General features: G+C 44.5%; 1 protein-coding gene across 2 annotated transcripts in view; it reads left to right on the forward strand.

The window, feature by feature from the left end:
* Positions 1-23,143, forward strand: part of GLDC (glycine decarboxylase) — a 109,585-nt gene that overhangs the window by 81,205 nt on the left and 5,237 nt on the right. For both annotated transcript variants that reach the window (XM_003846098.6, XM_055092174.2), the window contains exons 17-22: positions 1,410-1,535; positions 3,789-3,938; positions 5,319-5,431; positions 6,604-6,745; positions 9,189-9,300; positions 19,986-20,081. In XM_003846098.6, the coding sequence (XP_003846146.2) occupies positions 1,410-1,535; positions 3,789-3,938; positions 5,319-5,431; positions 6,604-6,745; positions 9,189-9,300; positions 19,986-20,081 (739 nt within the window). The remainder of the gene's footprint in view (positions 1-1,409; positions 1,536-3,788; positions 3,939-5,318; positions 5,432-6,603; positions 6,746-9,188; positions 9,301-19,985; positions 20,082-23,143) is intronic.

Genomic DNA, 23,143 nt, shown 5'->3' on the forward strand with positions numbered 1-23,143 from the left:
GTTGTTTGGAGGAAGTGAAGGATGATTTGAGTCTGAGAATTTTAGCATTGCACCTACTGTCCAGCTTCCATAAAAATTCAGTGCAGCTGTAAGCTCTAACTTAGGCTCAGCTCTTGAGGCACTTTCCCTTGATTTCCTTAACCTGAAGCTACATCCCCTTCTCCATGTTTCTGCTGCATCTCTGGACTCTAGACAGTCATTCACAGGCCACCACTGTTAGTGAGTGAGTTGTGTGAACCCGGGGTAGGGGTTGATCATTTTTATTTTTATCTTTTTTTTTTTTTTTTGAGACGGAGTCTTGCTCTGTTGCCTAGGCTGGAGTGCAATGGCGCGATCTCGGCTTGCTGCAACATCCACCTCCCGGATTCAAGCGAATCTTCTGTCTCAGCCTCCTGAGTAGCTGGGACTGCAGGCGTGCGTCACCACGCCTGACTAATTTTTGTATTTTTAATAGAGACAGCGTTTCGCCATGTTGGCCAGGCTGGTCTTGAACTCCTGACCTCCACCTCCCGAAGTGTTGGGATTACAGGCGTGAGCCACCATGCCTGGCCAGGTTGATCTTTTTTTTTTTTTTTTTAAATACGGAGTTTCACTCTTGTCGCCCAGGCTGGAGTGCAATAGCGCAATCTCGGCTCACTGCAACCTACACCTCCTGGTTTCAACCAATTCTCCTGCCTCAGCCTCTCGAGTAGCTGGGATTACAGACGCCTACCACCACACCCAGCTATTTTTTGTATTTTTACTAGAGACGGGGTTTCACCATGTTGGCCAGGCTGGTCTCGAACTCCTGACCTCAGGTGATCCACCCGCCTCGGCCTCCCAAAGTGCTGGGATTACACGCGTGAGCCACTGCACCTGGCCTGGTTGATCATTATTAATGCTTAGTTTATGGTTCTTATAGAAACAAATAATTTATTACAGAGTAAACATCCGATAAATATTGATATAATTGGTGTATTGGTACTGGGAGGCCTTGGAATTAACATCTGTCATTATCATCTGTCCTGGATAAGCCAAGCAGAGCACTGAAGCTGTGATGTGGGCCCTGAGTCCTTGAGTTTAACTTCCAGTCTCATGTTCTTCTAAGGTGCTTTCTGTGTATCCTAACTGAGACAAGGTTAGAATAAGTCCAGGCCTATTTTTATTGTACTGGGATAAGGGAAGATTGTATTGATTTCCTGAGCATCTTTAGGGAACAATATTTAGGGATTCATATGGAAACTTTTTTTGGACATTGTTTTGCAATGACAAATAATTAAATTGTAGCAGATTTTAAAGCACTAGTGTTCAGCCTAAATAAAAACAGGTGGTGTCTAATTTGTGCTACAAGCATGTTGTAGTACTTTTCTGTCATTATTCATAGTCTGATGATGATTTTGCTCTTTCTTTGCTTCCTTTCTATTCCGCAGGTTTGCCTCATTCCGAAATCAGCACATGGGACCAACCCAGCAAGTGCCCACATGGCAGGCATGAAGATTCAGCCTGTGGAGGTGGATAAATATGGGAATATCGATGCAGTTCACCTCAAGGCCATGGTACTTGTCTTCTCCTTAGCAGATGGGAGGGGCCGGGATGGGGAGTGCTGGTGGGGATCAGGGACTTGATGGATTATGTAAATGTCTTCTCTTGCATTCTAATGAAAAGTCTGCAGTTCTTCCTTTGACCAGAGTCTCCTCTACCCCTCCCATCACCAACAGGGAGAAATCCCCGTTTTCTAATTCCAGCTTGTGTAAAAAACTGAATGAATTATTCATGGTGGTAGTAAGAGTACTCCTTGCAGAACTGCCTGCCTCTTTCTGCCCAATCTTCCCTCTCCTTCTCGCCTTCCCCACTTAATAATCAAAATGGCAGTCACACTTACACATCTTCGTGTCAGCAATTGTAACACAAATGTCAGCTTTGCAAATATCCATGACTGTGCCAGCCCCATCATGCTGAATTCCTGGCATCATGCAGCTTGGTTTCCACCAACCCCCACTCTCAACCTCCCAACCTCCAGGAAGAAGTTGCTTAGCAACCGTATCTGCTTCCCACCAGCGGACTGGCAGCTGCATCTTAAGCGGGAAGGAAACCAGTGGAATAGCAATGTGATTTTGATGGTGGTGTTATTAGGCATGGAGACTGCGAACTCTGTGCAGTTGCCTTCTAAAGGAAGCTGAAAATCCACAATGCTGCACCTCTCTTCGATCCACCCCTACCCTTCCATTGCTCCACAAAGGTTTTTTCCAACAAGTGTTCCAGGCCAGTAGTTGAAATTATTAAGTCCCTCCATTATAGTAATATAGGACATGACTTCCCTGGCCACCCCCATGTTCTCAAACATGCCTGCTCTGATATGCTGGCCAGGAAAACAAACAGGGACGTGACTTTTATATATGCTTGCCTTCTGTGAAAGGAAAGAATAAAGAAGACTTTTATTTACAGAAACACTCCTTGTGGGAATTCTTTTTTTCTTTTTTTCAATTCCTGTTCTTTATCTTTTTGTTTGTTTGTTTTGAAATGGAGTCTCACCCTGTCGCCCAGGCTGGAGTGCAGTGGCACGATCTCGGCTCACTGCAACCTCCGCCTCCCGGGTTCAAGCAATTCTCCTGCCTCAGCCTCCTGATTAGCTGGGACTACAGGCGTGTGCCACCATGCCCAGCTACTTTTTGTATTTTTAGTAGAGACAGGGTTTCACCGTGTTGGCCAGGATAGTCTCGATCTCCTGACCTCATGATCTGCCTGCCTCAGCCTCCCAAAGTGCTGAGATTACAGGCGTGAGCTACCACACCTGGCCTCTGTTCTTTATCTTTTTAAATGACAATAGTTGTACATAGTCATGGGGTATATAGTGATGTTTCTATACATAAAATGTATAGAGATCAGATCAGGGTAATCAGCATATCCAACATCTCAAGCATGTATCATTTCTTTGTGTTGAGGGAACGTTCAATATCCTCCTTCTAACTATTCAAAATTATATATTGTTAAATATAGTCATCCTGCAGTGGTATAGAACTCTACAACTTACTCCTCCTATCTAGCTGTAATTTGGGAATTTTAACTTCAGCAGAAGGCAAGGGAAAGGAATGGATATGAGAAGATGAGCAGAGAGATTAACTATGAGAATGGACGCACCTAGAACCACAAACGTCTGAAATCATTATTGAGATGACTTGAACCAAGGGAAAACCACCTTAGAGAGTTGGGTCCAAAATATCCAAAAATCTTGTGAATAGTCCTTTTGGTCTGGACCATAGAGACCTAGCCTGAAAGGATCTTATTATTTCTTTTTTTCTTTTTTCTTTTTTTTTTTTTTGACGCGAAGTCTCTCTCTGTTGTCCGAGCTGGAGTGCAGTGGTGTGATCTTGGCTCACTACAACCTCCACCTCACCGGTTCAAGCAATTGTCCCTGCCTCAGCCTCCTAAGTAGCTGGGATTACAGGCACCTGCCACCATGCTTGGCTAATCTTTGTATTTTTAGTAGAGACGGGGTTTCACCATGTTGGCCAGGCTGGTCTCGAATTCTTGACCTTAGGTGATCTGCCCGCCTCGGCCTCCCAGAGTGCCGGGATTACGGGCATGAGCCACCACACCCAGCCAGGATCTTATTATTTCTTTGGAATGATTTGTGAAGGGAGTAATGGCTGTGGTTTTTTTTATTGCTGTCATTGTACTTTGAGACAGTTCCAGGAAAGTAAAGACTGAGACTTCATCTTTCTTCATCCTTTAAAATGAAAGGTGAGGATTTGGCCAAGAAAGAAACATATCCTCCCTCCATGTCCTTCTCTACCCCTTTTCTTTCACAGGTGGATAAGCACAAGGAGAACCTAGCAGCTATCATGATTACATACCCGTCCACCAATGGGGTGTTTGAAGAGAACATCAGTGACGTGTGTGACCTCATCCATCAACATGGAGGACAGGTCTACCTAGACGGGGCAAATATGAATGCTCAGGTGGGAACTGAAGAGGCCCGCCCTTAGTTCCCACTGAGAAAATGGATATGTGAAAAAAAAAAAAAAAAATTCTGACTTCTTGAGAGGCTTCCTGCCTGAGGGAACTCAGACCCACGACCTGACCACTGGTGGTTGTTGATCTCTCATGGCCTTGGAAAGCCACTTATCCTGGCATTAGCTTTATCAGCTGTGAAATGGGGGCTCAAAGGGCCCAATCCTGATTACTTGGGGGACAGAGGATCTATGTACTGTGAACCTCTGAAGAAATGCTGTTGGGAGCCCCTGCAGGAGAGGAGTGACACAATCTTTTTGAGACTCTTATTGGTGTTTGCTTTTTTCCTTTTTCTTTCTTTCTTTTTTTCTTTCTTTTTTTAGACGGAGTCTCACTCTGTCGCCAAGGCTGGAGTGCAGTGGTGCGATGTCTGCTCACTGCAACCTCCACCTCCTGGGTTCAAGCAATTCTTCTGCCTCAGCCTCCTGAGTAGCTGGGACTACAGGTGCATGCTGCCACACCCAGCTAATTTTTTTAAATTTTTTTATTTTTTATTTTGTATTTTAGTAGAGATGGGGTTTCACTGTGTTGCCCAGGCTGGTCTTGAACTCTTGAGCTCAGGCAATCCACCTGCCTCAGCTTCACAAAGTGCTAGGATTACAGGTGTGATCCACCACGCCCGACCTCTTTTTTTTTTCCTACCATTTTAGAGCCTTTCTTTGGTTCTTATTCATTTCACAAGTGTAATCCAGAGATTGTCTATTGGTTCTGTAGCATAAATGAATTCTGTACCTTTGGTCACCATCAAAGTTAGTCCTAACACCCAAGTGGTGGGAAGGCTAGTGGGATATCATGCCTGGTATCTGGATCATCTCAGGAAAACTGCAAGCCTTGCTTTCCCTCTCTCAGTTCAGCCTCCTCCCTGGTGCCCTTGCAGCCCCTTCCATCATTGTGCCCAACGGGGCCATTCGGTAACGTGCATCATACTAAAGCCGACCATGCAGGGGAAGGTAGCGCTGCTCAGGGAAGAGTTGCCTATTTCAACAACATGGAGGTTCTGCCCTTTCTTGTGTTAGAGACACTTCTCTCCCGTTGTGGTGTGGATAATTAGGAAGAGACTGTGTATTCAAATCCATATTTTTAAATCTAAATTGGACTAAATGGTCAGTTGCTATTTCCATAGCAACCACAAGCACTCTGCCTATAGGATGCCAGTTTGTGACTACGGAACTGGGCCAGTATAGAGGACATTTCTGTGAACACCATGGATGTGGCTCTGCCTGCTTTTGCTCTGAGGGGAGAAGGCAGCACTGGCCAGCCATGGCCTTCACACTGGAGGGTGCTTCCAAGCTCTTGACTTTTGCTTTTGGCCCTTGCCTTTGTGGTAGGTGGGAATCTGTCGCCCTGGAGACTTTGGGTCTGATGTCTCGCACCTAAATCTTCACAAGACCTTCTGCATTCCCCACGGAGGAGGTGGTCCTGGCATGGGGCCCATCGGAGTGTAAGTTCTGGGCTGCTGGTTTCAGGATGGCTTTGGAGACAGAATGAAGGAGTGGCCCTAAATAGACTACTCATCCCATCAAAGTCTTCATGTGTTGAGGATACCCTCTTTGGTGTAGTGCACTTGTAGGGGCTGGGGGAGGAGCAGCAAAATGGGTGCTTTTAGGAGATTTCCAAAGAAAAGCATAATTAGATTTTATTAACCATAGCATCTGGCCTCACTGAGCTTCCAGTTGCACATAGACAGCAGGCTTATTAACAGAATAATGAATAGAGAACTTTACCTGAGCATACGTATTGTAACTGGAATATTGGCACTAGAAAGTGCCTTTCGGACTTTTGCATTTCCAAGCATTTTTTTTTTCTTTTTTAAAATCAGCTAATGATTCCATTGAAAGTGAATTAGATGTAAGGTGTTGAGATAAGTAACATATAAGTAAGGAAGAAACAAACCTGGTTACTAGAAATAATTGGATGAAGCCAGAGTAGGACTGAAGGAATATTTCTTAGCTGTGGATAACTTTTTACACTGAAATCAAATCATCTTGGGAAAATGATGATGAGAGCAGCTGTTTTCCTGAGCTGCTTCAGTCTCCCAAAAATATGCTAAAGAAGCCAGTTTTCAGAGTTGCTGGAAGCTTGGCCTTCTTACTTTTTTCTTCTTTCTTGTTTTTTTTTTTTTTTTTTTTTTTTGGACTACTGTTAAAGTGAGATTCATTTTGATGATGATTATTTCTAGTAAATGTGTGAGCTCCAGTGCTTCAGCTGTCAGGGAGGTGGGGAGAGTGATGTTCATGTCAGTCCATGGGGCATCTTCTCATCAGCCCCTCCCATGTCCATCTTGGGAAAGTGTATAGGGGTGAGGGAGTGGGGCTGGGAGTGGGAGGGAGGGACATGGAACTCCACTGTTCTATGGCTGCCTGCCTCTATCAAGCCTTCCACCACAGTTCTTGGGTGAGCCCTGGGACACTGATGGCTGGTGGACCTCCACCAGAGGAGGAAGGAAGGAAGGATCGCTTCCCGAGCATCTGCCTCCCAGCAGGTGGAGAGTCCCTTCCACTTCCAGAGCTCCTCTGCTGGGAACAAGGCTTTCTGGGAGGGCCCGGAACCTTCCCATTAGATTAAACTGAATCGTTTACGTTTTCTGAATTTGCCCTTAAAAAAAAAATACAGGAAGAAACATCTCGCCCCGTTTTTGCCCAATCATCCCGTCATTTCACTAAAGCGGAATGAGGATGCCTGTCCTGTGGGAACCGTCAGTGCGGCCCCATGGGGCTCCAGTTCCATCTTGCCCATTTCCTGGGCTTATATCAAGGTGAGGCCTGGGAGTGTGTGCAGGTGGGTGGGGGCGTCAGGTATGCGTGGGGACCGGATACTGCAGACTTCTTGGCTTAAAAACAAATAAATTCATGATCTGAGATGTGGTTCAAAGAATATTGCTGATGGCCTGGGTGGAAGAAACCTTCCTGAAGAGATGAGCTAAAAATCATTTCATCTCTCCTCCATTACACTACTTCTTTTGGGTTCTCAGAGTGGGTTTAACATCAGAGAAACTGAAACATCAGATATATTTTTCCAGACACAGCTAAGTTCCATGAGTCATATGGATGTTCTGGCCGCGTCCTTTGGTTTCCTGCAGGATTTATATAGCCCCTTCCGAGTGAAAAGCAGTGCATGTACTAATTATTCCACTTTGCTGAGATCCTGCTATATATCTCACTTTGCTGTATATTTCTTGGGGGGGCCAGAGGAGAAGATGAAAAATAGCAGAAATTTGCTTCTTTGGTTTTTTCCCGGAGCTCTTTGGCCTTTAGGGTTTGTGGCGCTGTGCTCTCTGCGTAATTAGTCAGAGTACAGGCTTCCTTCCTTTGTCTTATTCCAAATAACACCAGGGCCAGAGTTGATTTTCTACAGTTCTTGTTCACACTGCCCTGCCCACCTCCTGGACTGACAAGACTGTGAATAAGAACACTTGTTTGGCTGCTAATTAGAGCAGTCTCCCCAAAGCAGTGCCCCTCTTTAAAGGAAGGCGAGCTCCCACTGAAACAAAACCCCCAAAACGCAGCTAGGCCAATCATCCCAGAGGACTCTGTGGAGCTGACTGTTTATTTCTGGAACAGCATGGCATTTATGATTCTTCACGAAAAGTTTCTTGGAAGCCGGAACAATTCTGTACCTCAGACACTAACACTTGCTTTTAAAAATGATACTCAAGTTGTTTTGCAAACAACACAAGCAATCAGAATAAAGGTCTGCTTCTTTGTAAGCAGAATTAAATTCCACTTCCCTTTTTATCTCTGGGTTCTGTAAATCTGGGTTATTTGTATGAACATATTTGGGTTGGAGATGACTTCCCACATATAGGAAATAAATGCCCCAAGGTTGGTTTGGCTACATGCCTGGAACACCAGCTGGTGCCTCAGTTTAAAAACTAAATAAATAAAGTAGGTTTTAAGCTGCCCCCTCTGGCCTTGGGCCTTCTCTTATTTCAGGCTGTTATTACTTATCCCCTGGACTCTAGCTTTAGCTGCTTCTCTCCCTGCTGCAATTCCACAGGCGCACCTACAGGACTGCTAGACTCACCCTAGGCACCCACGTATGTCTCGTGGCTTCCTGTTGCTTTACCTGGTTCTCACTAGCCTGCACGAAATCCTTAGGGGATTCTTTCAGAATGCACATGCCTAGGCCCCATTCCAAGGAGAACCAAACTGAGCACATGTAGGGTTGGACTTAAGCTGTCTGCATTTTTAAAAAATCCCCCCATGAGACATAGGTTGAGAGCCAGTGGTTGGCTGGACAAAGTCGAAGTCCTTCCTAGAGAAGTTTTGGGCTTAAAAATGGAGTCACAACTCACCTTGCCCTACATCCACTCCCAGATGACAGTCATGTGCCCTCCCCTTCCATGCCTTCATTTCTGCCATTCTTCTCACCTGGTATACCTTCTCCTTTCTCTTTCCCTATCCAAATTCTACTTATTTCTAAGTTTCTAGCCAAGTTCTGGCTCTTAATCTAGGAAGCCTTCTTTGACCAGCCTGGAGCAATGTGGCCCCTTTTTACTTTGGACCCCTTAATGATACCAAAGTACTACTGTTGTTTTATTTGGTGCTCTCTCATTCTCTTTACATTAGTTATATATTTAATATATATGCCAACTCCATCACATGTGAGGTACTCTGGGAAGAAAGTAGGCCATAAGAATTGGTGCAGTGTTGATTTGAAGCTCTTTGCAGTGATGATGTGTATCCCTTATGATCACAGGGACTCTTAACTACCAGGACAAGATTGAGCAGTTTTTAAACATAAGCAGCCTCTACTAGGGACAATGGGAAAATAAACCAGACAAAATTGCTTCCGTGGAGATATTGGCCCAGATCCCATCGGATTCCTGGCAATTATCAAGACCTCTCAAATTCATAGTTAACAAACAAAAAAATCACAAAACACATGTAATTTAAGAACAATTCTTTTCTCTCTTTAGATAACACAGTAGTCAGTAGTCAGCTTGCCCTGTTGTAGGCTTTGCTACTACAATAAAGAGCGTAAAACTACTATTAAAAGAAGAAAACAAAAATGCGTTACAGGCTTAGAGGGATCTGACAGATATCCTTGTTGGAATTTTCCACTCATCTTTACTCCAGAGTCATGGTGGGCTGCCTTCCTTTGTGGGTGGAGTTTATCTGGGGGTGTCTTTTGGTTGGTTTCTTCACATTCGTGTTTGCCTGTTCAATGGCTAATGGCTCTTTTTCCCTTTGTTGCAGATGATGGGAGGCAAGGGTCTTAAACAAGCCACGGAAACTGCTATATTAAATGCCAACTACATGGCCAAGCGATTAGAAAAACACTACAGAATTCTTTTCAGGGGTGCAAGAGGCAAGTATCAACTTTAATCTATCATTACTTTGGTTTTTTTCTTGGCCAAACTAAGTTTGACCCAGATGCGCTTTTCTGACATGGGCAACAGACTTCTATTTCTTAGCACATATCAGAAAATAGCATAGAGTTCTTGGAAATAACTCGGGTTTATTTTATTTTATTTTATTTTGTTATTTTTGAGATAGAGTCTTGCTCTGTCACCCAGGCTGGAGTCCAGTGGCAGGATCTTGGCTCACTGCAATTTCTGCCTCCCGGGTTCAAGCGATTCTTCTGCCTCACCCTCCTGAGTAGCTGGGACTACACGTGTGTACCACCACGCCCGGCTAATTTTTATATTTTTAGTAGAGACAGGGTTTCACCATATTGGCCAGGCTGGTCTCGAACTCCTGACCTCAGGTAATCCACCTGTCTCAGCCTCCCAAAGTGCTGGGATTACAGGCGTGAGCCACCACGCCCAGCCATAACACCACTTTAGTTAACTGTTTAGGGGCATTACTATATGCAGGTTTCTCTTAGGCTCCTAGTCTACACAGCAGCCCAGGTCAATAAAGATTCCACAACACTGAAATGTGTACATAAATACCATGAGCTAATTATTTACAAAGTGCTATGATATGCCTTGAAAGAGTAGAGTAACTCAGACTGGGTAGAGGCAGGATAGAATGGTTGACAGCGCCTTCTTGCTGGAGCCATTTGAGATGGGCCAGGAAGCCAGCGTAGCCGATGAGAGCCTGAGTAAGCAGAGACACAGGAGCAAACCAGAGAAAAGAAAGCTGTCTGGTCTGGAGTGAAGGATGGGATAGGAGAGAGGGAGCAAATGACAATGAGGCTGGAAATGTAGCGTGGGGCCTTGAAGGCCTTGGAAGGCTCTGGACTTCACCCTTGAGCTGGACAATAGCCATTAAAGGTTTTTGAGCAGGGGAGGGTAGGGATTCATGAAGAGACTGTTACAATCATTAAGACAGCGGCAAGGGGGAAACATGCCTTAGAGGTAGCAAGGGGCTGGGGTGGTGGCTCACACCTGCAATCCTGTAATCACACCTGTGATTGAAGGTTAGCTAGCCTCTAGGGCTTACAATAGAGGGAATAATAGGCAGGGGAGCAAAGTCACCCTGGAAGTGATGGGAGGGAACAAAAAACCAGGCATCCTTTTACACATTGGGCTGTGGGCTCAGGACCTAATAGCTGAGTCTTGGAAGTGGTGAGGCCCCAGGAAAGAGTATTGAAGGTGAGAAGCCAGAACAAAACGCCTCAAGTAGATGGCTACATTAAGAGGGAGGCAGAAGTTGGGTGCCTGGTGAGGGGCACTCCACACCTGAGGCAGCTTTAGAACCCTGGCAGTGCTTGGCACAGTGCCCCTCCCTCAACACCCCTGCCTGACCCTCCTGCTGCCGTGTGGCTCCACCTCCTCCCTGCAGCCTCCACTCCCTCCTCTTGCCCACCCCCGACCCCACCCGGGAGCAGCTGCTCTCCCACTTGGTGTTGTCTGGCTCTGTCCATCTGACTCCAGGGTCCAGGAGAGGGTGGAGGCTGCGCCTGCTTTGTTTCTCTGGCAGTCAACAGACAAATGCACGTGATGACGCATAATAAGGAGAGACCCTGTAAAGAGCGGGTGGCTGATTTAATCTTACTTAAGTTTATTTAGATTTTTTCTACTTTTACTGAGGTATGATTGACATCTGATTTTAAATTATGAGTCTTAAAAGGAACCTTTGTCTATAACAATTAGGAAGCCTTTGGTAGCCTTTGAAAGTAGTTTGGGCACAATGGTGAGGCAGACGCTGGGTGTTTGAAATGGGCTGAGATGTGGATGGAGGTCGGGAAGGAGAGGGGAGAAGGATTCCATGTTTGCAGGTAGTGAAGGAGGAGGGGGCTGCTTCAGTAGGATGTAGTTATATTTTCTTTTTAACTATGAAAACAACATGATTTTAAGCTGTGAGAAGGGAGAGCAAAGATACCTTTGAGAGAAAAACAGATGGGGGAACAAAGTCACCCTGGAAGGGAAAGGCTGGAACTGAGAACCAGGTACAAGTCCTTGCTATGGGCCCAGAGTAAGAGCAGGACAGAGACCAGGACCTGGAGCTTAGATCAGAGAGACAGACGTCAGGAACCAGCCCACCCGCCTGCACCTGGGCAACAGCAACAAAGCGCTTATGGGATCTTGGTTTCTCTGGTCCAGGTGGAATGTACCTCTATAGCTGTGATCTTTAATTTAATGGCTGGTCTTCCCTTATAAATCAGTATCCAAAGGGGTGGTTCCACAGTTTGAAAAAGAATAGGACCAAATAACCAGAAGTGCTGGTTAAAATGCTCCCCAGAGAGCAGAAAACACAGTTGTGGGCAACATGTCTCTAAGCAACACAATAAAATGCTTCTGTGAAGTGGGTACTGAAGAAGTGACAAGAGCTACTAATTAATTCAAATCTAGCTTAGCTCCTGCTCTGTGAAATGTATCCTGCTTGTGTATTGGCTTTAAGGAATAGCTTCAATATTTATTTTGTCAGATTACATAAATAATGTATATATGCTCAACATGGACATTTTGGAAAATAATAAAGCATGACAAAGAAAATGTAAATGGTCCATGGTTCCATCAATCAGTTATAGCCATTACTAATATTTTCTGTATTTCTTCTCCTCTTTGTTTGTACAATTGATCATACTACAGATAGTTTTATTAGTTTGTTGTCCAGGCTGAAGTGCAGTGGTGCCATGGCAGCTCATTGCAATCTTCAGCTCCTGGGCTCAAGTGATCCTCCTAACTCATCCTCCCAAGTAGCTGGGAGCACAGGCATACACCGGCCACACCTGGCTAATTTATTTATATATATATTTTTGTAGAGACGGGGTCTTGCTCTGTTGCCCAGGTTGGTCTTGAATTCCTCTGCTCTAGTGATCCTCCCACCTTGGCCTCCCAAAGTGCTGGGGTTATGGGTGTAAGCCACTGCACCCGGCCTACAAATACAGTTTTTAGCCTATTTTTTAACTGTATATTATGAGCATTTTCCCCTGTCACTAAATATTCTTTGAAAGTGGCACTGTCAATTCCATTGTGTAGATGTGCCATGATTTAACCAATTGTATAGTTTTTCTTCCCTTTGTTTGCATTTATTACAATGTGGCAGTGAGTATCCTTTGCTTGAAATTTTAAAGAATTTTGCCTGATAATTTCCTTAGGAGAGAGTCATAGAAAAAAATTATTATCTCAGAGGATATAAATGCACTGAAGCTTTTGACATGTATGGCTTCAATTTTTTTCCCAGAAACTTTGTGCCAATTTATCTCACAGTGATAACATATGAGAGTGGCCATCACACGGGGGCCTAGTGAGGACTGAGAACTAGACAGAAGAACAAGAAAACAATATATCATGGCCAATTTGATAGGTGAAAATGACCTTATTGTTTTAGTATATGTAGCCAATGCGCTCACTGTTTCCCTAGTTCTTAGTGCCAGCCTTGTCCATCCAGGGTAACTGTGTTCCCCCATCTGTTCTGCCTACTTCATTCTGCTTCACAGCTGACCCTCTGATTTCACAGCTTCAAATCATGTTGTTTCCATATCTTAAAAAGATATATAACTGCATCCTATTGGTTTTTTCCCTAATTGCTTATTTGTTCATATTTTAAACTTCCTCACGTTTAATTTTATTTAGTAGCAGCCGGGTGTGTTGGTTCACACCTGTAATCCAAGCACTTTGGAAGGATGAGGCAGGTTGTCTAAAAGTATGACACTTACATTTAATATATAGTACCTAATAATAATGATAAAGACTATGCCTGCTGGTTTATGTATTTACTACATAATGCTTTTTATCATTATTATTATTATTATTATTATTATTATTATTATTATTATTATTTTTGAGACAGAGTCTCGCTTGGTCGCCCAGGTGGGAGTGCAGTGGTGTGATGTTGGCTCACTGCAACCTCCGCCTCCCAGGTTCAAGCGATTCTCCTGCCTCAGCTTCCCCAGTAGCTGGGACTACAGGTGTTCATCACCACGCTTGGCTGATTTTTGTATTTTTAGTAGAGACAGGGTTTCACCATGTTGCCCGGGCTGGTCTCAAACTCCTGACCTCAGGTGATCCTCCCACCTTGGCCTCCCCAAATGCTGGGATTACAGGCGTGAGCCACTGTGTCTGGCCCCCATCATTATTTTAGAGTGTATTCCTTCTACTGTAAAAAAAAAATGTTAACTGTAAAACAGCTTCAGGGCGGTCCTTCAGGAGGTATTCCAGAAGAAGGCATTGTCATCACAGGAGATAGCAGCTCCGTGTGTGTTACTGTCCCTGAACACCTTCCAGAGGACAAGATGTCGGAGGTGGGGCTGGGTGCTGTGGCTCATGCCTGCAATCCCAGCAGTTTGGGAGGCCAAGCCGGGAGGGTTGCTTGAGCCCAGGAGTCTGAGACCAGCCTGGGAAATATCATGAGACCTGTCTCTTCCAAAAAAAAAAAAAAGAAAAAATTAACCACCATGGTGGTGCACACCTGTAGTCCCAGCTACTTGGAAGGTTGAGGCAGGAGGACTGCTTGAGCCTGGGAAGTTCAGGCTGCAGTGAGTTGTAATGGTGCCACTGCACTCCAGCCTGGGTGACAGAGTGAGACACTGTCTCAAAAAAAAAAGATGAGGTGGTGGAAGACAGTGATATTGAGCATCCTGAATCTGTAGGCCTAGACAAAGGTGTGTGTTTGTGTCTTAGTTTTTAACAAAAAAGTTTAAAAAGTAAAAAGAAATTAAATATAGAAGAAAGCATATAGAATAAGGATATTGAGAAAGAAAATATTTTTGTACAGCTGTACAATGTATTTGTGTTTAAAGTGTTATTACAAAAGAGTCAGAAAGTTTTAAAAAATTTAGTTTATAAAGTAAAAAAGTTACAGTACGCCGGGCATGGTGGCTCACGCCTATAATCCCAGCACTTTGGGAGGCTGAGGCGGGCAGATCACTTGAACTCAGGAGTTCGAGACCAGCCAGGCCAACATGGTGAAACCCCGTCTCTACTAAAAATACAAAAATTAGCCAGGCATGGTGGCGCGCATCTGTAATCCCAGCTACTCGGAAGGCTGAGGCATAATAATCGCTTGAACCCAGGAATAGGAGGCTGCAGTGAGCCGAGATTGCGCCACTGCACTCCAGCCTGGGCAACAGATTGAGACTCTGTCTCAAAAATAAAAAAGTTACAGTAAGCTAAGGTTAATTTATTATTGAAGAAAAAAGTTTTTTAAAATAAATTAATATAGCCTAAGTGTACAGCGTTCACAAAGTCTATGGTAGTATACAGGAATGTCCTAGACCTTCCCGTTCACTCACCACTCACTCACTGACTCATCCAGAGCAACTTCAGTCCTGCAGGCTCCATTCATGGTAAGTGCCCTACACAGATGTACCATTTTTTATGTTTTATGTTGTATTTTTGCTCTGTCTTTTCTATGTTGAGATATGTTTAGATACACAGATTCGGACCATTGTGGTACAATTGCCTACAGTATTCAGTACAGTAGGAGCAAGAGGCTGTACCATGTAGCCTAGGTATATATAGTAGACTTTACCAACTAGTTTATGTAAGTACACCATGCTGTTTGCACAGTGACAAAGTCATCTCACAATGCACTTCTCAGAACGTATTCCCTTCATTAAGTGATGCATGACTGTATTCTGCTAGAATGAGGAAAGAAAGGAATTACCTCAGGTAAGATGATACTTTTTTTTTTCTTTTTTTTGAGACAGAGTTTCGCTCTTGTTGCCCAGACTGGATTGCAATGGCGCAGTCTCAGCTCACCTCAACCTCTGCCTCCTGGGTTCAAGCGATTCTCCCACCTCAGCCTCCTGAGTAGCTGGGATTACAGGCATGCACCACCATGCCTGGCTAACTTTGTATTTTTAGTAGAGACAGTGTTTCTCCTTGTTGGTCAGGCTGGTCTCAAACTACCGACCTCAGGTGATCCGCCCACCTTGGCCTCCCAAAGTGCTGGGATTACAGGTGTGAGCCATTGCCCCGGCAAGTTGATACATTTTAAAGGAAGAATTGCAAAAATCCACAGCTGTCTACTTTTGTAGGAGGCAAAGGTTTGATCTGAATGGAGTTCCCATTAGTAGGAGGAGTTGACTTTGTTAGTATCCCAATGTTTTCTTTATGTTTTAATTTCTTATATGCCTGTCCTTTTTTTTTTTTTTTTTTTTTGAGACAGTCTTGCTGTGTCACCCAGGCTAGAGTCCAGTGGTGCAATCTCGGCTCACTGCAACCCCCACCTCCCCGGCTCAAGCAATTCTCCTGCCTCAGCCTCCCACTATGATTACAGGTGCCCGCCACTGCACTCGGCTGATTTTTGTATTTTCAGTATAGACGAGGTTTCGCCATGTTGGCCAGGCTTATCTTGAAATCTTGACCTCAGGTCATCTGCCTTTTTTTTTTTTTTTTTTTTCCATCAGACAAACAGCAACTTTGCCTGCAAATACCTGTCCCTGCGGAGGTTTCCAGGTGGCCCTTGCTGTATGGGTGGGCAGGGGCCTCGGGCTGGGCCCTCACATCCTTGGCTCACAAGTGACCCTGCTCAGTCCCACTTACCTGACCTCATTCTCAGGGAAACCTCATTCTCGCTTGAACTACAGGGAAACAGCCAGGAGGTTTGATTCTGTTAGTCATGTTCTGTGGATTTCAGCTAAAAGGCTTGACCAAGCATTGATTGCCCAGCAGAGCTTTCCAGAGTAGTTACCCAGTGAGTTCATTTATTCCTCGGCAGCCACCTTGAGGATGGGGGATAAGTAAGGTCTGGTCCCTTCTCTCAAGGAGGGTTTTGAGAAGCCCTATTTTTTCACAGCACACTCCCATATTGTTCTTACCCTCAGAAGACAATGAACATATGGGGGCGGTGGTTCCCACTTAGATAGCCACCCAACGTTTACCTTGCTTTTCCTTCATCCCACCCCCTCCTGTCCTCCTTGCCCCTTTCACGTGGTACCTTCTCAGCTATAGTCACTGTTAGGTCCAGCAGAAACACCTACTCTGTTAACACGAAAAGCTGGTGCTGAGTGGTTTATTCAGTTTCCACTTGATATCGCCCCAACATTGCCCTATAGCAGGTTTGTGTGCCCTAAAAGCTGCAAAGAACATCTTAGGATCTGGCTTCTGACAGCCACCAAGTTGAAATTTCATCCCTTTCAGGGCTCACGTAGAGATGGAGAGAGATGCTGGAATTCCACTGCAGTTTCTATTTGAACGCAACAGAGTATGGATTTAGAAACTGACATCTGAACCTCATTTAGAAAATGGAGCTCTTCGTAAACCTCTTGGCTATGGTGGCGGCCTCTTCAGATGGCACTGTAGTACTAGCAGTGCTGCGCTGGGCTTGGCTTGCTGGTGCCTTTCAGCTGTTACTGAGCCTCTGCTTGGAAGACTCTCCTCTTGCGCTGCCAGCAAGAGTGCCTCCTCCCCCACTGTGTCCCTCCCCTCCTCCCCTCCCTGCTGTCTGGTGTCATTCCGGGCAGTGAGCTTCCATTAGCCTATTAGCCTTCGTCCTCCAATCACTGTCACAATCAGGGCATTTTGTTTTGTTTAAGAGACGGTCTTGCTTTATTACCCAGGCTGGAGTACAGTCACATTATCATAGCTCACTGCAGCCTCAACCTCCTGGGATCAAGCGATTCTCCCACCTCAGCCTCCCAAGTAGCTGGAACTACAGATGTCTGCCACACACCTGGCTAATTTTTAAATATTTTGTAGGATAGGGTCTTGCTTTGTTGCCCAGGCTGGTCTCCAACTCCCAAGCTCCAGCAATCCTCAGCTGAACATTTAAGAGTCCTGGTATTAATAGTTGATAAAAACTTAGTCTAATGATTTTCCCCTTGAACATTCCACTTACTATTCTGTTTCAGCATTTTTTTCCTATGTTTACCTACCCATGAATAGGATTTTCTACCTCTTTTTTTTTTTTTTTTTTTTTTTGAGAAAAGGTCTCACTCCGTCACCCAGGCTGGAATGCAGTGATGTGATCTCGGCTCACTGCAGCCTTGACCTCCTGGGCTCAAATGATTCTCCCACCTCAGCCTTACACGTAGCTGGTGCTACAGGCAGGCACAACTGCACCTAGCTAATTTTTTGGTTTTTTTGTAGAAACAAGCTCTCACTATGCTGCCCAGGCTGGTCTCAAACTCCTGAGCTCAAGCGATCTTCCTGCCTCGGTCTCCTGAAATGCTGGGATTACAAGTGTGAGCTACCATGCCCTGCTGAATTTTCTGCTTTTGAATCATACTCCTTACAATTTATTCCCCATCATTGTTAGAAAGCATGTTTTGGCTGGGCGCACTGCCTCATGGCCTGTAATCCCAGCACTTTGGGAGGCTGAGGTAGGGGGATCACTTGAGCCCAGGAGTTTGAGACCAGCCTAGCCATAGTGAGACCCCATCTCTACAAAAAATACAAAAATTAGCTGGGCATGTGGTGCACACCTGTAGTCCCAGCTACTCTCAGGAGGCTGAACTGAGAGGATTGCTTGGGCCCAGGAGGTCAAGGCTGCAGTGAGCTGTGATGGCACTACTGCACTCCAGCCTGAGTGACGGAGCACTCAACCGTGTCTCAGTTTCTTTTTTCCTGGAGACAGAGTCTTGCTCTGTCGCCAGGCTGGAGTGCAGTGGCATGATCTTGGCTCACTGCAACCTCCGACTCCTGGGTTCAAGCAATTCTCCTGTCTAAGCCTCCCAAGTAGCTGGGACTACAGGCATGCGCCACCAGGCCCAGCTAATTTTTGTATTTTTAGTAGAGATGGGGTTTCACCACGTTGGCCAGGATGGTCTTGATCTCTGGACCTCGTGATCCGCCCGCCTCGGCCTCGCAAAGTGCTGGGATTACAGGCTTGAGCCACCGCGCCTGGCCCCTATTTCAATGTTTTTGAAGTTTTTTTTTTTTTCTTCAAGCGTGGTTTAAAAATATGCAGTTTCAGTATATTCAGAGTCTTACGCTCTTTATAGTTTTATTTTCAAACAAAACCACTTCTTTTTTTTGAGATGAAATCTCGCTTTGTCTCCCAGGCTGGAGTGCAGTGGTGCCATCTCGGCTCACTGCAACCACCACCTTCCAGGTTCAAGCAATTCTCTCACTCAGTCTCCCGAGTAGCTGGAACTACAGGCACCTGCCCCTACACCTGGCTAATTTTTGTAATTTTTTTTTTCGTAGAGACAGGGTTTCACCATGTCGGCCAGGCTGGTTTTGAACTCCTGACCTCAAGTGATTTGCCTGCCTCAGCCTCCCAACGTGCTGGGATTACAGGTGTGAGCCAATGAGCCCAGCTCCACCTCTTTCATGTTTATTCATTCTATAAGAAGCACAGCAGTTCGTAGACTGTCTTCAGGGGCTATTAATTACTGGAGCTATTCTTCACAGGCTTGAGAAGTTATGCTTGCTCTGAGTCTCTGTAAGTGGATTCATTTTTGCTGAGAGTGAGGAAAGTGGGTTAAGAAGAAGGAGTACATCATTATCTCATGAGTAGATACTTTCCTGGAAGGAAATTCATCAGTTGGTGGACCGTGGAATTTGGGAAGCCCCGGAGGAATATTGGTCTATTTATTAAAACGCTGACTTAATGGTTTATTCCTGATGATGGTTGTGTGGTCAGTAGCTCATTCTGGGGAGCTACTGGCAGCCTGGACCTAGAGAAGAAGCCTGTTTATGAACTACAGGTCGAATATCCCTAATCTGAAAATCTAAAACTTTTTCTAAAAATTTGTATTTATTTTTCTGAGACAGGGTCTTGCCCCTATTACCCAGGCTGGAGTGCGGTCGTGTGATCGCGGCTCACTGCAGCCTCGACTTCCCAGGCTCAGCTGATTCTATTTTTAGTAGGGATAGGGTTTTGCCATGTTGCCCTGGCTGGTCTGGAACTCCTGATCTAAAACGATCTGCCCACCTCAGCCTCCCAAAGTGCTGGGATTACCAGCATGAGTCACTGTGCCTGGCCTGAAAATCCAAAACTTTTGGGTGCCCACATGAGGCTCAAATAAAGATCTGTAATTTCAAATAAGGGATATGTCATTGGTAGAACCAAGTGAACTGGGTCGCACAGACTTTGGCCTCATTAACTCCTTGTTACTTACGGTATATTGTTTGACGTCGCGTATTTCTAATTCTTTGTTTGCTGCCTGAAACCAAAACATCAAAAGGTCCTTCAAAGAAACATAAAATTCTATATGTGTCTTATGGATATATGTTTAATATATCCATACCTATATATACGGAAAAGTAATTATTTGATGTTAAGGTTAAGTTGCTGAAAAGTGTCAATGGCTCTAGAAATATTTTGTATAAAAGGATCAGGACTATACAACACATTTAACTGTTGCAAGTAGATTTTATGTCCGCAGAATAGAAATAATCTCATCCCCAGACACCTCCGGTCATATGTTCAGTAATGCCCCCCACCTGCCATTAGCCATAATCAGGTTCACAGGTGTGTAGTGAGCTGAAGATAAGACACATCGGCACAGTGTGCTAAACATTTTTATTTGTAATAAGACTAAATGAAACCTTTACTGCCAATAATAAACTTACCCAGTGCCCATGGCTTCTTGGTCCTTGCTGATCAACACATAAAAAGCTGATGCACTTATTCATTAAATTACTTATTCATTTGTTTGGGTAAAACAATAAGCTGATGCTAATCTTGGGCTGAAACAACTTTCCTGAACAGGTTATGTGGGTCATGAATTTATTTTGGACACGAGACCCTTCAAAAAGTCTGCAAATATTGAGGCTGTGGATGTGGCCAAGAGACTCCAGGATTATGGTAAGTGGCTTTTGACATTCATGCCGCCGCCCATGCTGGCTGTGGACCACTTCCTAAAGCACAAATGGAAAATGCAGGCACCACAGTAAACTGATCTGGGGGATAAATGGGGAGCTCAGGGTTCTTGGCAACCTCCAAAATAATAGAGAAAAAAGTTTCCTTATGACTGCACTGGTCCTGCCCTTCCGAAGATATTAAAATATGCATCTTGAATCCATTAACAGCCAAGAAAAGTGTTTAAGATTAAAATTAAAACCCCTTTGAGTTGCAGTGAGTGTAGTGGTAAAGGAGACAGAGCAAGTAACCCATCGAAGTGGTAGAGACAAATGGCATTGGAGTTTTATAGCCACCTCTGTCATGGCATAGCTGTTTCAGCTGCTTCTAGAAATGAAGAAATAAGTGTAGTAGTTTTCACAAAGAAAATGCAACTTTCTTTGAAGCATTTTGAAAGACACGGACACTTTACCTGTGCATTAGTGGGTGTTCATTCAGCTCAGCTCACTACATTTTCCTAGTGAACAATGTTATTAATATTATAATATTAAGACCATATTACTTTTTTGGGGGTTGGGGAGACAGAGTCTCACTTTGTCACCCAGGCTGGAGTGCAGTGATGTGATCTCAGCTCACTGCAACCTCCACCTCCTGGGTTCAAGTGATTCTCATGCCTCAGCCTCCCACATAGCTGGGACTACAGGTGCACACCACCATACCCAGCTATTTTTTTATATTTTTAGTAGAGATGGGGTTTCACCATGTTGGCCAGGCTGGTCTCAGTCTCCTGAGCTCAGGCAATCCACCCACCTCGGCCTCCGAAAGTGCTGGGATTACAGGTGTGAGCCAGCACGCCCAGCCAATATTACTATTATAATAATGTGAAAATGATAATAATATCAAGGATCTTTCGATTCTCAGAAAGGCTAAGTTGGGGAGAACATTGCCATTCAATGGATATGGAGTCCTATCTGAGTTTTAATGACTTGTTTTGGGAAAAAAAGAAAAAATCTTTTAAATTTAATAGTTTCACTACTGCATCATAATGGGAATCCCATGTGTGTGACTCACTCCTCTCTTGAATGAATGATCTTATTATGCAGTTACACTGATAATAGATGGGAAAGCCAGAGAAAGGCTTCATTAATGAAATTACCAATCCCATCCTCAAGATCTCTGCTTGGCAACTCTTGTAACCTGACAGTAGAACTCCTTTCCCCTGACAGCCTCCCGGCTAGCGACTGGGTAATGGCCGACTCAGGAAAACACACTCACTTTGTGGATGCCTTGCCTACTTCACACATCTAACTGCAACAGCATTTGCAAGGAGAGAGAGGAGGGGCTCACAGGGAGGTGGTAACTGAAGTTACCACCCAGTGTTTCTGCATCATGTTGTCTCCTGACCTCAATGTTGTTTTGAAGATTGATAGAACCGTTTCCACACTTGTCCAAAAGCCCAGAATTGTCCAGGTGCCTGGCACATAGTAGGCACTCAACACATAGTGTTAATAAATGAGAGACCAAATGAATAGCTAAGTCAAAAAACAATGAACATGACAACACAGTTTCCAGGTCTTAAGCATAACTGCTGAATGTGATTTTTTAAGGAAGAGTAATCTGTGTATTTAACACGCAGCTTCTGTATGAGTCTTTTCAGGCAATTTTGGGGCATACTGCCTTACCCAGCAGTTCCAGGCTAATTATCAGACCAATTATCAGAATCACCTGGCATGTTTTATGACTCATAGATTTTTGGACCCTACCTTGGACTTCCTGAATCAGGGTCCAGATGCAGGAATTTTTTTTGCAAGAACTTCTCAGGTAGTTCAAAATATGGGGACCACTACAGCAGGATATGTTGGAGTGAATTTGCTCACACATGGAATTAAGGGCAGACGTGATAGGTAATCAGCTTGTTCTCTTAAAAAAAAAATCCCTGTCTGGTTTGAGTGACAAAGGTGTATACATTTACCAAAACTCATTAAATGGTACAGTTAGGATTTGTGCATTTCACTGTAAGTTTTATCACAAAAATATGTGAACAGATACTGAATTCTAGTCATGATATATATGCTGAAGGGTTTAAGAGTGAAGTGTACTAATGACTGCAGTGTACTTTGAAATGCATCAGAAAGTAAGAGGGATGGCTGGATGAGTAGATGTGATAAAGCAAACAACAGCATTGTAGAATCTAGGTGGTGGGTATATGGGTGCTCACCTACAGTCCTTTCAACTCATCTGGATGTTAGTGGTTTTTTTTTAATGGAGACAAGGTCTTACTCTGTCACCCAGGCTGGAGTGCAGTGTTGTGATCTTGACTTACTGCAGGCTCACCTCCTGGATTCAAGTGATCCTCCCACCTCAGCTTTCTAAGTAGCTGGGACTACAGGCACATACCACCACACCCAGCTAATTTTTGTATTTTTTGTAGAGACGGGGTTTTGCCATGTTGCCCAGGCAGGTCTCAAACTCCTGGGCTTAAGCAATCCACTGGCCTTGGCCTCCCAAAGTGCTGGGATTATAGGTGTGTGAGCCACAGCGCCTGGCCTGAACATTTTTAAATAAAATGTTGGTAGAGAAATGTTTGAAATCATGCAGATGTGACTTTAAAGTACTCCATGTAATAATGATGCTCATCAGAATTTGAGAACCACTGCACATTGGGGCAAGATTAGTTCAGAGGTGTATCAACCTGGAAGTTGTTCTTCAGCTTTTAAAAGTTTCATAGGCCTGGTGTGGTGACTCATGCCTGTTATTTCTGCATATTGGGAGGCAGAGACAGGCAGATCGCTTGAGCTCGGTAGCCTGGACAACATGGTGAAACTCTGTCTATGCAACAACAACAAAATTAGCTGGGCATGGTGGCGTGCACCTGTAGTCTCAGCTACTTGGAAGGCTTAGGTGGGAGGATCACCTGAGCCCAGGAGGTTGAGGCTGCAGTGAGCCGTGAGTGTGCCAGTGCACTCTAGCCTGAGCGATACAGCAAGACCCTGTCTCCAAAAAAAAAAAAAAAAAAAAAAAACTTTATAGAAAAAATACAAGAAATGGAAAATGTTGTTTTTGATTTT

The sequence above is a fragment of the Pan paniscus genome, chromosome 11 (genome assembly GCF_029289425.2).
Source record: "Pan paniscus chromosome 11, NHGRI_mPanPan1-v2.0_pri, whole genome shotgun sequence".
In the NCBI taxonomy this organism is placed as follows: domain Eukaryota; kingdom Metazoa; phylum Chordata; class Mammalia; order Primates; family Hominidae; genus Pan; species Pan paniscus.